At 45.4% G+C, this 18,327-nt stretch overlaps 1 protein-coding gene across 1 annotated transcript in view; it reads left to right on the top strand.

Annotated features, from left to right (window-relative positions):
* Positions 1-17,995, top strand: part of PCCB (propionyl-CoA carboxylase subunit beta) — a 70,088-nt gene extending 52,093 nt beyond the window's left edge. The window contains 5 exon segments of the mRNA XM_034781028.1: positions 5,349-5,456; positions 10,290-10,390; positions 15,256-15,354; positions 15,589-15,682; positions 16,955-17,995. Of these exon segments, the coding sequence (XP_034636919.1) occupies positions 5,349-5,456; positions 10,290-10,390; positions 15,256-15,354; positions 15,589-15,682; positions 16,955-17,076 (524 nt within the window). The 3' untranslated portion in view covers positions 17,077-17,995.
* The last annotated feature ends 332 nt before the right edge of the window (positions 17,996-18,327 follow it).

Here is an 18,327-nt window from a genome sequence, read left to right as displayed (position 1 = left end):
ACCTCCCATTATAGTGTGCCCGAGAAGGTTGGGTCCGGGTTGTTTAGTACACTGCGGGGTGGGGAGGGCTTACTACATTACTTACAGGTTATCTCCATATGCAACGTAACACAAGTACAGTTAACAATACACAATCCACACCAACACCGAGTCCAGACCACTGCAGTATGGTCCAACATTCGAGCCACCACCAAAACACTGCCTCTCCTCCTTCGACAGGGTTAAGATTTTAATGTGTCCAGTTGCTGGCAGTTGCAACAAGCTGCCCCTGCAGGTTTTACGTGCTTTTGTTCATATCATAAGTCCATTGAATGTCCACAGAGAAATGGGTTATTGTCCAAACCAACTTAACCACTTGGTATGGAATCAGGCAGTATGCCCTGGTTTGATTATTCACAGCAATAAGATTTACAGATTTATTTGTGCACTAAAGTCCAAATAGCAGCATGTAGGTGTGTGTAGTTTGGTCATGGGCTGGTGTAATTGTGCCCCCCAGTAATATGTACATTTCCAGCAAAACACCCTTGCCATAGGCCATTGATACTGCTTCTCCATAGTCATAGGAGAGGGGCACATCCAAACATCTTCTCTGTATAAACACCATTTCACACACCCCGCCATCGATTCCCAGTGAGCTCCTCCCCTTCTCATTATTCCCATAGGGCTTGTGGGGCCCACTTTAGTTGCCGTTCTATTTCCAGGTACCATGGTAGCTATTACACTGGTGCTGGCCTCCTACTTGAGCATTTTGCATTCCCATACACATCTCCCTCCCAGGTCAGCCTTTTGAAGCCATCCCCACCCATGTTATGAGGTTTTCTGTTCATTGAAACAAAATGATGCTAGCAACAGGATAAACACTCCAGACAAACTACACAAAACATAGATCCATGGTATTTTGGGTTATTCTTTTGCTGGTGCCAGCATGCTTGTAGAGTGTCTTAGGGTTAACCTGTCCCCCTCATTTTCAGGCTTGACTTGTTTTTTCACCTCCCTTTTCTGGAGGGCCATAATCTGAGTCTTTTAGTAGCTTGTTTGCTGTCCAGATGTATTCATTATTTGCAGGGGTTTTGTGCTGCTACTTATGGGCAGTTTCCTCCTTCCCCCATCAGCTAGGTAACTTGCATTCACACAGAGGCTTTTTTGGCTTGCTTTTGGATCCAAAGCTATTAGCAGCTTGGAGACTGTCTTAAAAGGAACACATTCCACTTCCACCAGAGTTCTGATTACTTTTTACTTCCTGCTCCAAAACGCACATAGATTTGAAAAAGAGAGCACAACCTATTGTGGCTTCTTTTGGAGCCCTAATAGGATTTTAATTAAGTACCATGTTTTGTTTGCATTTCTTTTACCCCTTTTCCAATATACACTGCAAACGTCTCCCTCCAGGAGCGCGATAAGAAGGAGTTCATGGCTTTGGTGGAGGAAGGGGCAACGGCAGCTCGGGCTTCCCTGCAGGCTGCCTCAGATGCTGCGGACGCGGCCACACATTCAATGGCCTCCTCGGTGTTTGTGAGATGAGCGTCATGGCTCCTCTCCAGGCTTTCCAGCAAGGCGCAATCTTCCATGCAGGATCTCCCATTTGATGGGAAAGCTCTGTTCGCAGAGGAAACAGATACAAGGCTGCATGGCATGAAGGACTCCCACACGACCCTCCAGACTCTGGGCCTCTATGTCCCGGCTCCAGCAAAACCTAAGTTCAAGCTGCAGCAGACTCCGACCCCAGCCGCCCTCCCAAAGAATGAGGCTGCCCATAAGAAGCAACGGGACTATAAGAGATGCCATCACAGGCAGTCTCGGCCTGCCCCCCAGCCTGGACCCTCCAAGGGCAAGCAGGCGGGGAAAAGGCGATTTTGACGGGACACTTGGTGGCAACCCGCCAGTCCTCATCTGGGATCCAACCCCAATAAAGCTTCCCTTCTCAAGGCGGGGCCTGCTCCTCTGCCGTCTGCCTCGAAGCCCTCAGGCTGTGGGACTTCTGTATAGCCCACGACATCCACCTGAATGCCTTCTATTTACCGGGCGCCTGCAACAAGAGGGCGAGTTGCTTGAGCAGGGACTTCTCGCAACACGAGTGGTCCCTGCACCTGGAAGTGGTCCAACAGCTCTTCCAAAGGTGGGGAACTCTCCAGGTGGACCTATTCGCGACTCGGCAAAACCAGCGATGCCCCCAGTTCTGCTCTGGGGGAGCCTGGGGAGGGGCGCTATCTCCGACGCCTTTCTCCTGTCCTGGTCAGGCCGGCTTCTCTACGCCTTCCCCCCACTCCCTCTAATCAGCAGAGTCCTGCAGAAGATAAAGTCGGACAAGGCCCAGGCAGTATTGGTACAGGACCCTCACAGGCCTGGTGGTAGCTCCGCCGCAGCGGTTGCCACTCCGCCCAGACCTGCTCTCACAGGACCAGGGCCGCCTCCTTCATCCCAACCTAGCGGCTCTTCACCTTATGATGTGGCTGCTCAGTGGTTAGGTGGAGAAGAAAGAACGTGCTCAGAGCAAGTTCAGCGCGTCCTCCTTGAAAGTAGATGGCCTGCCACTTGCCGCGCTTATTTGGCGACCTGGTCCCGATTTTCTAGGCGGGCGGCGGACCAGGGTGTCTCCCCAGTGACTACCCCGATCCAGCTTATCCTTGATTACCTCTTCCACCTGAGGGCCCAGGGCCTGGTGCCCTCGTCCATCAAGGTGCACCTGGCGACCATATCGGCCTTCCATTTGCAGGTGCAAGGACACATGGTGTTTTCCCATGCTATGACTGGCCAGTTTCTTAAGGAGCTAGACCGTCTTTTCCCATATTCTAGACCCCCGGTTCCACAGTGGGATCTGAACCTGGTGTTGGCTCGTCTCACAGGGTCCCCGTTTGAACCACTGGCCATGTGCTCCTGGTCTCACCTCTTGTGGAAGGTGGCCTTCCTGGTTGCTATCACGTCGGCCAGGCGAGTCTCAGAGCTCAGGGCCCTGACGGTCTTTCATAAGGACAAAGTCCAGCTCCGCCCACACCCTGCGTTCCTCCAAGTGGTCTCCGCCTACCACATGGGTCAGGACATTTTTCTACTGGTCCTCTGCCCCAAGCCTCATGCTTCCAGTGAGGAATGCCACCTCCACAGGCTCGACGTGCGGCGGGCTCTGGCTTTCTACCTCGAGGGGACTAAACCATTCAGAAAGTCCTCGCAACTGTTTGTCGCCTCGGCTGAGCACGCGAGAGGCCAGCCGATTTCCACCCAACGGCTTTCCAATTGGATCACTTTGTGCATCCGTTCCTGTTACGAGCTGGCGGGCGTTCTTCCGCCACCCATTGAGAGGGCATATGACCCGGGCACAGGCCTTGTCGGCTGCCTTCATGGCCACATCCCCAGCCAGGACATTTGTAGGGCCGCCACGTGGTTGTCGGTTCACACATTCACCTCACAACATGCGATCGTCTCCCAAACCAGGGATGACATGGAGTTCAGCAGGGCTGCCCTCCGTCCTAGGAACTTGTGAACTCCTACCCACCTCCAACAGATATAGCTTGGAATCACCTACTGTGGAATACACATGAGCAATCACTCGAAGAAGAAAAAACGGTTACCTTTTCCGTAACTGGTGTTCTTCGAGATGTGTTGCTCATGTCTATTCCACATCCCACCCTCCTTTCCCTCTGTTGGAGTTGTCTGGTAAGAAGGAACTGAGGGTGTGGGGGAGCGCGCAGCTCCCCTTATACCGCGCCAGGCAGGCGCCACTCCAGGGGTTGCGGGGGGCACTCTTCCCCCCCCATCCCCCTATGAGTACTGCTAGGGGGAAAACTTCCAGCACCGGTGCACGTGGCAAGCACGCACACCTACTGTGGAATAGACACAAGCAACACATCTCGAAAAACTCCAGTTACGGAAAAGGTAACTTTTTTCCTAAAGCTCAAGCTTCAGGGTTTCAGCTGGACACATGCAGAGGTCAGGAAGGGATCTTCTCCCCCCTCGCCCAGTGTATTCTGGGAGATTTTTTTATCTCCTTTCTGTGAAGCATCAGGGATGACCATGATTGGAGATGGGACTCTGCATGGAGTGGGCCAGGGCTCTCAGGTAGTACCTAGCATTCTCTCTTTCAGGTGCTTGGCTTGACTGGTTCTTGCTCACATGCCCAGGATTTAACTGATCGCCATATGTGGAGTTGGGAAGTAATTTTCCTCCAGGTCAGATTGGCAGTGACCTAGGGGGAGTTTCACCTTCCTCTGTAGCATGTGGGCATGGGGCACTTGCAGGAATTATCTGGATATAATTAATGGACCACTTCACCTGGAATGGTCCCTTAGACTATATCTAACTACTTATGCTAAACTATCAGTTTGATCTTGTATTTAGCTGTGACACTGAGTGCCATTCCCAGACTGAAGATGAGCTCTGTGTGGGTCAAAAACTTGTCTAGCTCAGCAACAATAAAATATTACCTCACCCACCTGGTGTCGCTAATATCCTGGGACTGACACAGCTACAACACTGCAGATATCTCACTTAATCATTTCCGTGCAATTGCAGGGGCCTCAAGCGCTAGTGCATCTCACTCCCTCCTATTCTCTGCCTGTGGATCTCATTTTAATTTGGTCTTATTTCAGTCGTTGGGTTAGTGTGTGGGTCCTGGGTAGTGGTGGTGGCCTGTGCCATACAAAAGGTCAGACTAGATGATCTGGTGGTCTCATGTGGCCTTAAATTCTGACTGTATGAAATGAAAATGCTGGTGTTGCTATGTGTGTCAGTGTAAAGTTGTGGTTTTACGCTGGATGTGGAGACATATGTATAATGTTTAATGATGAAGTTATCTAAGGTTTATGGCAATGAAAAGAAAAAAGGATACAAAAATACTTTAAAATGGCACTGTTTGATTGTAAGCTCTTTGGGGCAGGAACTATCTCTCATAGAATTGTACAGCACTCACCACAACGCAGACACTATCTGATTGAGGCCTCTCTGTGTGGTTGCAATACAAAGAAATAATATAAATACAGATAGAATACATGTCACATTCTTAGTGTTAAAGTAATATAACCCTATAGCATGCTATATTATTATGGGAGAATATCCCATAATATTAAAAGCACATAGGTCTCTCTGCCTTTCAGTTACCCTTAGGTGTTTTAAATTTTTTTATCCGTGACCTTGAAGTGAAGTGTGGGGGGGAGGGAACATCACGAATCAGACAAACAATAATCCTCCACAACTAGAAATACAGAAACAGGAATAATTTGGATGAAATACAAGATAATACAGAAAAACTATACAGTGAGATCCTGATAGTACCCTGAATGCACTATCAGAAGGTTAGAATTTATTAGAACAGTTTAAAAGCCCCATAAAATATGTCGTCCTCTGTTTTTGAACACTAGGGTGTTTAGATATAAATTCTTCTGTGAAGGGAGCCCGTTTTGTTCGATTCTGTGATGCTTTCAACATTCCTCTGATCACTTTTGTGGATGTTCCTGGATTTCTGCCAGGTAGGCCCTCTGTGTTTGTAACTCCCTATGATTGGGGTGGGAGGGCAGTTGGACTAGGATATTTAATACCATTTCTCTTTGTTTCTTTATCTAAGGTCGTGTTTGTCAGGTTGGGTGTGTTCATCCCCTTCAGGTGCCAGAGCAGTTGCAAAGTCATCATGCAGGGCCCAGCCAAAGATGGGCTGTTTCCTTGCCAGCAGCCCAGAAATCCTGCCCTCATCGCAGCTAGATCAGAAGTTATTTGCACTTCACTTGCTCTGCGTTTCCTTGTTATTTTGAGATTCCAAGTACCTCAAAAAGGGCTCAGCTATGGTGTTCCTACTCTGCCTTGTATTAAGGTCATGCAGAGCTGCACTGCTGCCTTGGGAGGTGTGAGAGGGATTGTTCCCGCAAAGGTGCAGTTGAGAGCAAACCCACTGCATCACCTATTAGTTCTCCTGACTGGTGATGTGGGGAGAAAGGGCCAGTGGGGTGTGAATTCCCGGTTGACCACCTGTGTCAGAACAGGTGGAGTATGTGCTTCCAGCAGTTCTGCTACTCAGTGCCCTGATAAAGGAGAGACTTTCAATCTCTTTCCCCTCTGGGGAGGGGGACCTTCCCCTCCTACATACTGTTACCCTGGGGTATGCCAGACTCTCTGGGCTTCAAGCGGTGCGTCTCTTGCCGGGAGGCCATCCTGGTCAATGATGGACAATGATGGTATCTGCTGCGTGGGAGAGTCTCATATCCCACAAAGGTGCTCCATCTGCTCTGGTTTTAAGGACAGGGCAAGAAAAAATCAGGAGCTAAAACAGACTCTTAATGATGGAGCATTCCCTCCAACTAGCCTCAGATCCAGGCCAGGAGACCACCTCCCTCCCACCCACCGACATCAGTGTTGGGCGAACACAGTGCCCTGTCAACTTCGGCATATTTACTTTGGTCTACCCGAAGTAAATCCGCAGAGAATACCCACAGAAAACTGAGTCATTCCCACAGAAAGATGCCACCTCAAAAAGACCTTGGTCCCCACAGAACAAGACCGCTGTGGAAACCTCATATTCTACCCTGGATACAGCTGAGGCTCTAGACACTCTTAGTGTTGATTCTCTACCCAGGGCTCCAGGCTCAGCAGAGAAAAAGGGCAGCAAACATAACTCAGTAATGAAACGTTCAGTGCTGCACAAGCAGGACACTGCATCAACGAAATATTCCACCTCTCAGAGGACAGTACCCACAAATTTTTCATTACCATCTATATCCAAGTTGGCCTCAGTACCAGGAAGATATGCTTCTCATGCGGTTTCTGTGGCCCCCGAGGCATCCTCATCAGTACTGACTACTTTGACGAGAGTGGACTTGCCAGGGCAGCATATACCCTCAGTACCAATAACAGAACGGAGCCCTGCTCTTCAAACCCACCCAGTACTGCAGGAATTCAGGGGATCTATTTCTTTTTGAGGTTCCTGAGTCTCCCTTGTTAGTTGGTAGTAAGAACTTATCGGTACCAAGACAAGCATGGTCATGGAGGTGGGACCTTTCCCTGTGTGCCGCTTGACTCTCCAACACTTTCAGAAAGCTGGGGCTCCCCATCTTAAAGAGGAGGAATTTTCCTCCAATTTGAATATTTCGATCCAGTGCTCCCCAACACTTCAGACAAGTGATTGTCCATCCTGACGCTTTTGACAAGAAGGGGGAGTTCCACCAAAGACAGGCCCCAGGTTCCTCCGACCTTGTTCAAGCAACCAATGGATGCCACTCCTGATGCCTTTCAGACCTCTCCATTGGCCATACTGTGATCCTTGGGCTTCATATCCTCAGCAATTTTCCCAGGCCCCTAGTCTCTTGTGGGGAATATGGAGGAGACGCTTCCCTGCTTCAGCTCCTCCTCCATTACCTCAGACACAAAAACCCTTTGAGGAACAGGAGACTAAGGCAGAGTAAAGAGATTATTCCCTGTGACGGGGTGCGAATCACCATTCTGGTGCCTCCTGCTGGCTGTCATGGGAATTAGCTCTGCTTCCCGGGGCACACTCGTCTGGGGTGCATTGCTCCCATCACTTTTGTACCAGGACTCACACCACTCCCAGGACTGTGGCATCTTTAGTGACACTGCCCTCTGGCTGTGCCACACTCTGTGTTTCCCCCCCCCCCCCCTCCGGGGGACCTGCAATCTCACCAGGGGACCTGCAATCTCTGTCCAGCTACTCCCTCAGTGGCAACTGCGATCCATTGTTCCAGGGCCGCTTATCATGTGACTCCAGCACCCTCTTCTGCCCTTATCTCAGGGCCTCAGCCTGCAGGCCCTAGCAGCCAGCCAGGAGCTCTCTCAAGCTCCCCTGGTCCCTGCTTGCAGCACTGCTCTGTCCCAGGTGCTGGCAATCCTTCCTCCTGCTAGGAGCCTGGTCTTCTCCTCTGGAGCTTCAGTCAGCTACTGAACTCTGCTCTGCCCTGCAGCCCTTCTTATAGGAGCCTGCCGGGCCATGACTGGTTACTCCTCTCAGCCCCTTTCTAATGGGCTGCTTTTAACTCCTTTTCTAACAGTGAGAGGCAGCTGCCCCATCACTCTTCCCAAACAAATATTTCTTAATCTTCCCCGTATGAGGTTGTTATGCCTCCCCTATTGTCTGTGGCTGATGAGTTCAGAGATTTCCAAGAGTTAATGAAGCACATTGCAGATTCCCTTGAAAGTCACAACATAAGCTCCTGGACATCCTCCAATGAACTCCCTCTACCCGAGCTGCCCTGCCTATAAACGAGGCCCTGGTGGATCTTGCGAAATCCATCTGGCGGGCCTCTGTGACAATTCCGCTGACATGTAAATGAGTCAGTAAGAAATAGTACATCCCAGCTAAAGACTCTGAATTTCTGTTCGCCCATCCAACTCTGAACTCACTGGTTGTGGAGGCAGTGAACGAACATGGCAGATGATATCATGCAAAGGCTATGCGATTTGTTAACAACCAAAAATGCTTTGATCTAGTCAACAGAAAGACTACTCATCCGTGACTTTTCAATTTAGGATTGTGAACTGTCAAGCTCTCATAGCTAAATATAATCATTCAAATTATGCCAAAATCACCACCTTTATTGAGCATCTGCCAACTGATCAGTGTGACCAGTTTCAAGCTGTTATTAACAAGGGTCAGCTGTTAACCAGAACATTGCTACAAACCTCATTGGACACAGCCAACACTGCTGCTCAATCCATTTCTATGGCAGTGGTCATGTGGAGGATGTCCTAGTTCTAGCTGTCTGGATTCCCAAGGGATGTCCAAAGCATGGCTGAGGACCTTCCCTTTGATGGCCTCGAACTGTTCACAGGGGTCCTCTGGTGATTCGTTGCATACCTTTAAGGATTCCAGAGTCACTCTGAGATCTCTTGAGACTTACACACCTATAAACAAATGAAGGTTTAGTAGATCCCAAATGGCTCAAAGATCCCACTTCATTCTCCAGATCCCAGAGACTGTTTGAACCACCCAGGAAAAAGTTGAGATTCCAGAGAAAGAGACCACCTGCTCCCTCTGCACCCACTACAGAACCATCATCATCATCATCCAAGCATCAGTTTCGATGGGCTGGTTGAGGGCCCGGAACTGTCCCACTAAACTGAGCTATATATACACCATTTTTCCCAACTTCCACCCTTCAGAAATCATCTCTCCCGCTGTCTTCCTACATGGAAGAGAATCACATTGGATAAATGGGTGCTGGAGATTATAAGATCTGGGAAATTTTACCTTCCTCCAGTATACCCCCCCCCCCGTCCTGTTTCTCCTCAGGGACCCCCTCACGAACACCTGTTAAAGCAAGAAGTCGACTCACTTCTCTGAATGGGAGTTGTGGAACTATTTCCTATTAAGCACAGAAGGAAAAGATTTTATTCCAACTATTTTCTGGTCCCGAAAAAGAATGGAGGGTGGAGATTGACTTTAGATCTAAGATTCCTAAACAACTTTGCCAAGTCTCAGAAGTTCAGGATGGTGTCTCTTGCAGCTATATTTCCATCATTAGAACCAGGGGAATGATTCCTCAACCTTCAGGGGAACCCAGGACCTCAGAGTGATGAAGGAAAACTCTTTGCCTGCCTGCTAATTTCACTTCTAAGAAAGGACATGTCAGCAAATCCTCCCCTTATGACTGCTTTATGTTGGGAGAAGTGTATTTAGGGCACAGATTTTTATCTATCGTTCCTTTTCACTGTAACTCACCAGGGCTGCTGTGTCTCACTGATGTTTTCTTACCCAAATTAATTGCAGTATGCTGATGGAAGCCCAGTATTTGTTTTCAAGTATGGCCTGAGATTGTCTTTGCTGTCTGTGTTTGTAATTATTCTCTTGTGTAGGATTCACAGCTCTGGCAAGTTCTAGGAAGGAATGTCTTTTCCTGCTGCTGACCCTGAATGATGGCTTTGAACAGTCCTTGAGTCTGAAGTGAAAAAACACACCCTTCTCCACGTCAGAGTATTATGTTTCCAGAGAAGTGAAATTAGCAGATAAGGAGGAATTTTTCTCTGATAAATAGGTTGGGGTCTTGTACTATTTTCAGCTGAACCAAAATTTGCCACCAAATGGGAACCTATTAACAATATTTTTATGGTATTGTGATACCATATAGCTGCTGTTCACCTGTGGTATACATTCATTGCAGTTCTCCATATGAGCGTTCCTTACCCTATTGTCCAGCATGGAGATGTGGAGTACACTATTGTACAGTAAACACTACTGGGGGTGTGCGGCTTTGATAAGTGCTAGCTGATCTGCTGGCAGCACCTAGAGAGAGCTGTCCACATGAAGTGATGTGTTTTTGGTAACTTTCCTGAAAAGGTTTTTTGGTTCTCATAATTTTTAGGCACAGCTCAGGAGTATGGAGGAATCATACGTCATGGTGCAAAACTACTGTTTGCCTTTGCAGAAGCAACTGTGCCCAAAATTACTATCATCACCAGAAAGGTAAGGGGTCATTATTTCTTGGTGTTCTCCAAGGCCTCCTTGTCTGCTAGAAGTAATGTTATTCAGAGGTGACTTCCTTCTGGACTCCTGTTGTCTCTTGCTTCCTCTCTCATAAGGCTTCTTTCTTTCAACTTTCAAGCAGCTTATGTCTCTACTCACCTGTCAGAATGTTGCTACAACTCCTCCCTGCCCTTTGCCGCTAAGCTCCTTCAATATTCTGTATGCTTTCACCTTCATTTCCTCACCTGGATCTCTTGCAGACAAGTGTCTGTCCCCTCCACGTCACTGAATTTCTCTCACTGAGGTCACAAATGACCTAACTCTGGCCAGATCCAGACTTGGCATTCTCTGAACTTTTTGTCATTTTAGACAATTGAATCCTTCTATTGCCTCTCCTCCTGGAGCTGTGGTGAGTCTGTGTTCTCCTCCTTCCTCCTCTGCTGCTCTGTTAACATTTCCTTACATGGCTGCTCCTCTATCTTATGCTTTTTCATTGTCCCTCAGAGTTCTGTCCTTAGTACCCTTCCCTTCGCCCTTCTGTTCCTATCTGTTCTTTCTTCTGTTAGACACCGTACTGATAGGTGCCTTGTAAATGCAAACTGTACATACCTTAGCTGCTCTCAGGGGTTCAGTTAGCATCATCTCGCTTTTCCTTCTCCGTTCAGCCTCACCTTTTGAATTGCTAATAAGACACTCTTCCAACTCAACGTGGCAAAAACTGAACTTCTTATCTTTCTACCCTTCTCCCTACTTTCACTATTGTTGTCAAAAACTCCAGAATCCTCCCTTTCTCCTCAGCTTGCCACCCTGGTGTCATTTTGACTCCTCCTTGTAGCATAATACGTTCATCAAACCCTGCTACTGCTTCTTCCTGTCTAATCTCTCCCTATTTCTTCTCTGTCCAAGAACCTGCTCCTTGAGCCCCTTCAGATCCTCGTTTTGGAAGATGCATGCCCTGACTCAATGGTCTCGGAATGTTCAGAGCTGTGTAACCATGAGAAAGTGTGCATATGGAGCCCAGTGTTCTAAATCATTACTGTTCCCTCTGAGTGTGCCATCACAAGTGGTCTTGGGACCCTAACTATTCCTCTTTCCCTTTCTCTTGTGCAGTTCTACTTTAACTGAAATTTAGTGTGTGTTTATTGTAATTCACCATTAATAGTAAAAAAATAATAATAATAAAGTTTTGTTGGCTAGTTCCTGATTGTTTGTAATGGCCGACAAAGTGAAATGCCCAATCTTCAGATTGTGGGCCTTGTGGAGTAAAAACGCCTTCCTTCTCACATGCCGGCACTGTTTGTGTCAGGGGTGTCACTGTAAACCTCTTTTGCCTGTCCAACATTTGCTTTTAGAATAAGGACTAGCAGAGATGGCTTTAGCTGCTCACCCTGTGGAAACTGCATTGCAACACTGAGACATCTTTGGGTCCATCAAAGATCTGAATGAAATTGAAAAATCTGAATAATTGCCCATCAGGGAATATTAAGAAGTCCTTGGAAGTACTGTTCTGTTGTCATGTAAAGGTAGGTTCCTCCAAGAGGACAGATGAAGAAAAATTTAAGAAGATGATTGAGTTCTCAAATCACATCTTTGCAGCACCATGCAGATTCTGCATACAACTGGCTTCTCTTTGATCCTGTCATAATTCTGAATCATAAGAGTAGAGCTGAGCGGTTTAGCTCTCAACAGGCCTGTGAGAGTGAGTCTTCAGGAGAAAAAAAGCAACTTTGAAAACATGGGGAGAAAAAGTGTTTTCCACGAGGACAGCTACTAACTAAGCCAGAAAGATTGCCAAAAAGGATTGCAAAATCATTTTTAAGTACATCAGAACCAGGAAGCCTGCCAAATAAACAGTGGGCCACTGGACAATCGAGGTGCTAAAGGAGCACTCAAGGAAGATAAGGCCATTGCAGAGAAACTAAATAAATTCTTTGCATCAGTCTTCACTGCATAGGATGTGAGGGAGATTCCCACACTTGAACCATTCTTTTTAGGTGACAAATCTGAGGAGCTTTCCCAGATTGAGGTGTCAGTAGAGGAGGTTTTGGAACAAATTGGTAAATTAAACAGTAATAAGTCACCAGGACCACATAGTATTCCTTCAAGAGTTCTGAAGGAACTCAAATGTGAAATTGCAGAACTACTAAGTGTAGTTTGTAACCTATCATTTAAATCAGCCTCTGTACGAGATGACAGTAGGGATAGCTAATGTGACACCAATTTTTTAAAAAGGCTCCAGAGGCGATCCTGGCAATTGCAGGACAGTAAGCCTAACTTCAGTATCATGCAAATCGTTCGAAACTATAGTAACGAACAGAATTATCACACACATAGATGAACATCATGTGTTGGGGAAGATTCAACACGGCTTTGTAAAGGGAAATCATGCCTCATCACTCTGTTAGAATTCTTTGAAAGAGTCAACAAACGTGTGAAGAAAGGTGATCCAGTGGATATAGTGTACTTGGATTTTCAGAAGACCTTTGACAAGGTCCCTCACCAAAGTTTTTGTGCAAAGTAAGCAGTCATAGGATAAGAGGGAAGGTCCTCTTATGGATCAGTAACTGGATAAAAGACATGAAACAAAGGACCAAAAAAAAAAGGTCAATTTTCAGAGTGGAGAGAAGTGAATTGTGGTGTCCCCCAAGGATCTGTACTGGGATCAGTGCTGTTCAACATATGCATAAATGATCTGGAAAAACGGGTAAACAGTGAAGAGGCAAAATTTGCAGATACAAAATTACTCAAGACAACTAAGTCCAAAGCAGATTGCGAAGAGTTACAAAGGGTCTCATAAAACTTGGTGACTGGGCAACAAAATGGCAGATGAAATTCAATGTTGATAAATGCAAAGTAATGCACATTGGAAAACATAATCCCAACTATACATACAAAATGATGGCGTCTAAATTAGCTGCTACCATTCAAGAAAAAGATCTTAGTCATTGTGGATAGTACTCTGGAAACATCCACTCAACATCCACTGGTGCAGTGCCAGTCAAAAAAGCTAACAGAATGTTAGGAACCCACTAGGAAAGGGATAGATAATGAGACAGAAAAGATCATAATGCCACTATATAAATCCATGGTACACCCACAACTTGAATATTGCATGCAGTTCTGGTTGGGTTGCCCCATCTTATAAAAGATATATTAGAAATGGAAAAGGCACAGAGAAGGGCAACAAAAATGATGAAGGGTATGGAACAGCTTCCATATGAGGAGAGATTAAAAAGCCTGGGACTTCTCCTTTCCCAAGCTGAAATGACTAAGGGGTGATATGATAAATGTCTATAGAATCATGAATGGTGTGGAGAAAGTGAATACGGAAGTGTTGTTTACCTCTTCACATAACACAAGAAGCAGGGGTCACCCAATGAAATTAATAGGCAGCAAGTTTAAAACAAACAAAAGGAAGTACTTCTTCACACAGTGCACAATCAACCTGTAAAAAGAACAGGAGTACTTGTGGCACCTTAGGGTACATCTACACTACAGCGGGGAGTCGATTTAAGATACGCAAATTCAGCTACGTGAATAGCGTAGCTGAATTCGACGTATTACAGCCGACTTACCCCGTTGTGAGGACGGCGGCAAAATCGACTTCTGCCGCTTTTTGTCGGCGGCGCTTACTACCACCTCCGCTGGTGGAGTTAGAGCGCCGATTCGGGGATCGATTGTCGCGTCCCGACGGGACGCGATAAATCGATCCCCGAGAGGTCGATTTCTACCCGCCGATTCAGGCGGGTAGTATAGACCAGGCCTTAGAGACTAACAGATTTATTAGAGCATAAGCTTTCGTGGACTACAGCCCACTTCTTCGGATGCATAATCAACCTGTGAAACTCATTGCTAGGGGATGTTGTGAAGGCCAAAAGTATAACTGGGTTCATAAAAGACTGAGATAAGTTCATGGAGGATAGGTCCATCAAAGGCTATTAGCTAATATGGTCAGGGATGCATCCCCATGCTCTGGGTGTCCCTAGTTTGTTTGCCGGAAGCTGGGAGTGGATGATGGGATGGATCCCCTCGATGATTGCCTGTACTGTTCATTCTCTCTGAAGCACCTGGCATTGGCCACTGTCGGAAGACAGGATACTAGGCAATATGGACCATTGGTCTGATCCAGTGTGGCCATTTTTATGTTCTCATTAGTTGCTGCAGATTCACTGTTTCATGGCTTGGCAATACATTATTTTCATGTAAATTTCTGAACTCTTAAGATAACTTTTGATTTCTCTTTTTTATGTTCAGCATTGATATATTGCTGGTATCAGCAGTGTAAAGAATAAAGATGCTAAAATTGGATGTCTTGATTCTGCACTAATTGGCTATTTGATAGAACCATAAAGATGAGGATAGTATCAACTGAATTCTAAATAGGTTCCGTTTTCTTTTCTCATTCTGGTACAGTTTTGCTCAGAAGTACCATTCTCAACCTGCAACGACAACTTGTTTGTCATTTTCAAAAGGTCTTTCTGAGTCGAGACCAGCAGGTATGTATTATGGCACTACTGTACTTTCGATACATTAACCCTTTCGTGATGAGGAAGGAGGAGGCCTTTGTGATGGACACGTTTATAAAAGCAGATACTAAAAGTAGTACTTTCATGTCATTAGGTTTAGACACCTCCGTTGTCTCACTTTAGTTTAGTGCTTCTGTTAGATAGAGGTCAACCTGGACACAGGCTTCCTGTGAAGTTTGGAGCAAAGTTATGCTAATGCTGAGCAGTTGCTCTCGAAATGGACCATCTTGGGCTCTCTTCAGTGTGTCCTTGTCTCTGGAATGGCAATACTTGCAGAAGGGATTTAGTTTGTTGCTGTTGTGCATTTGTCTGATATCAATGACTTTCTGTCTCTTCCAGGCTTATGGGGGTGCATATGATGTGATGAGTTCGAAGCATTTACGAGGAGATGTTAATTACGCATGGCCTACAGCAGAGGTTGCAGTAATGGGTGCAAAGGTAAATGCAGGCTGTGTTTCACTTCTGACTTCCAGCAGCCATAACTATCTCTGAAAAATCATTGAGGAGACTTGCTGAGATTAATGCAACTGATTTTTTTCTGAAGTATCTTACTAGTTTATAGCACAGCTTTTATTGTAGTGCTTTAAATCCTATGTCTTAAATAAAAGTTTTTTTTCAAGATGGATTAATTATTTCAGTCCAGTTTCAGGGCATGTTTGTATGTCTTTCTAGGGTGCTGTCCGGATCATTTTCAGAGGAAAAGAAACAGATGCAGAGGCAGAATATGTGAATAAGTTTGCAAATCCCTTCCCTGCGGCTGTCAGAGGTACCTGGGACTTTGTTCTTCAAGTTCCTTTCTTAAATTCCTTGGTTAAAATCCTTTGAGTGTCAAATTTCACTTATGTGGTCTGTGGTCACGGCTAACACTTTGATCAAATATTAGTTTAATCACACACGGCATTTTAAAGACAGGGATTTAGGAATGAAAGTGGCACTAATCATAGTTTGGAAATTATTCAAACGCTCTTACATTTTATTTTATTTTTTTTTCCAAATTCCAGCTACAAAACAACACATCTGAAGGGCTTCTAATTCAATTTCTTTGAGGCACTGGTGAGATGTAGGACACAGGGCCATGTCTGAGGTGCTGATAAGCGTAATAAAAATGTTCTAAATGTAAGAGGCATTTCAAAACCTGGACAACTTCCATAGTACTTCAGAGCACTCTGATAGTTTGGGTGGAGTTTAATGAGGTGTGCTGGTCAACTTTAGAAGGGACCAGACTTCTGGCTCAGCTTCAGTTTCCCACGTACACTACTGCCCCAGGTGGTAGGCCAAGGGCCCTTAGTTTTTGTTGTAGTGGATGTAATTCTGTATTTCCATATATTTAAAAGTTTATTTCTTATAAGTTGAACCTTAAAGTGCATTTTTACTCTGAAAAACGTGTGTGTAGAAATGGCTCTTTCTCAATGAGACCATCAGTTCCCCATATGTTTTAGTTACATCTGCTTACTCTACTGATCAGTATATTCATTTGTACCACATTTTAGTCCTGTCAGTAGCACAACGTGGTAGATTGTTTCCTGGCTAGTGGATTATCAACAGAAGTGTTAAATGTTTTCACTGCAGTGTTTATTGTTGGGGCTTGAGCCAGAAAAAAAACAGAATTTCGCTATCAGATGCCAGGTTGAATTTGCAGAATTGACAGAAAATACATCTTGTCATTTGTAAACTGAACTGACTTGATTTGAACTGCAGGAGACTATACATATAGAATTTCCCAATGAAATTTACAGTTATTCTTGAATTGAGACTCACTGTAAGTCTAAATTTCTTGGCTTTCTAATGTTTACTTATTTGATGATAAAGTTTATGCAAAGCTTTTTAAGTTACTGAAACACATTGTCAACTTTGTCAGTTTAACTCAAATGCTTCTCTTGCAAGTTAAGTTACAAATTAACCATTGCATGCAGTTCTCTAATACATGAATTGTTTGCTTTGCAACATCAAAACTATGCAGTCACTAATTACAACTAGATATATTGTGGTTGGGAGGCAATAGTGTTTGTGTGTAATTTGTTTTTGGTAAATTAAACAGGGTTTGTTGATGATATCATTGAACCTTCTACCACTCGAATCCGCATTTGCCGTGATCTGGAAGTGCTGGCTAGCAAAACGCAATCTAATCCCTGGAAGAAGCATGCGAACATTCCACTGTGAATATGATGAAGAATTGGCTACAAAATGAAGCCACTTTTGTGACACGGGGAAGTGTTCTAAATACATCTATTCCTTAGTTAAAGTGGAGAACTTAAACTTAGCACTATGAACATTTCTTTTAATTTTAATTTGCTTAAGTATTATGTAGCAATAAATTTTGAGAGAATGGTTTTATCTGGTATTATATGATTACTTTTAATTAACAGATTCTTTATTTAGCCAACAGTCCTGAAATTGCTTCCTCCTTAGAAGTCATGAGTCCAAACAGATTCCAAAACCTCATTGTCTGATCTTCTGTGATGGAGACAGGGAAGGAATGTCCCTTGAGTCCATTGGCTTTCTATCATTGTTCGGCACAGACAGAAAGGGCTCCAATAGAGAATCATGCCTTTGGATCCAGTCAGACTTTGGTATAGTTGAGATTTGGGCAGGACAACGGTCTGGGAACGGTGCATCATCTCTGGATCCTGGCCTATTGGGTCTGTCCCTGCATTACAGCACCCATCATATTTGTTAGGCAAAACTCCCAGTATGCTCCCTTTAATGGTGCTGATGGTGGGGTTCTTGAAGCATTGGGAACCATCCTGAATGCAGAGTCTTGAGGAATTTGCTCTTGGGTTCCATAGCTTCACTTCCTGTGATGTTCTCTCCAGCGCAGCTGGTTTTACGCAAAATGCTTTGGGTGAGATTGCATTCTCATATGTGGGTGTAATAACACTTGGTGGGTAGAAACTTAATTGTTTGTCTAATTAAAGTTGGATTTAATGAAAGGTGTAAAATGTGCTAAAGTATCCTGACATTGCTCAATCTACTGTTACTTTTATCACAACTTTCTATTGCTCTTTGTGACAGAAAGTAAATTAATATAACAGTGGAAATTAGTGATGGCTAATTGAAAATAAACAAGGTATGCAAATTACTGCACTTCAACATGCAGATTTGTGCATTTGGGGAATTTAAATAGCACACTGAGTGGTATGTTCAGTGCTTTGTGTGTATGGGACTGGTGCCTTGTTCCTGTGGGGTGTGATGGTGCGGATTGTCAGGAATCAGGACCTACCTCAGATCCAGTCTCTGGGCAACCTAACAAGTGCTGCCAGCCTGTAGTAGGCTGCCTGATTGGCTTCACTGCCTGAGTGGTGGAAAGAACCGGCAGACAGGCTCTTAAGTCCAGTGGCTGCTCAAAGGATTCGCCCACAGCTGTGGTAGCTCCTGCACCTGCTTGTTCCCAGTCTTGCTCCCACCTTGTTC

The sequence above is a fragment of the Trachemys scripta genome, chromosome 9, assembly GCF_013100865.1.
Source record: "Trachemys scripta elegans isolate TJP31775 chromosome 9, CAS_Tse_1.0, whole genome shotgun sequence".
Lineage (NCBI taxonomy): Eukaryota > Metazoa > Chordata > Testudines > Emydidae > Trachemys > Trachemys scripta.
This window is presented reverse-complemented; position numbering and strand designations above follow the sequence as displayed.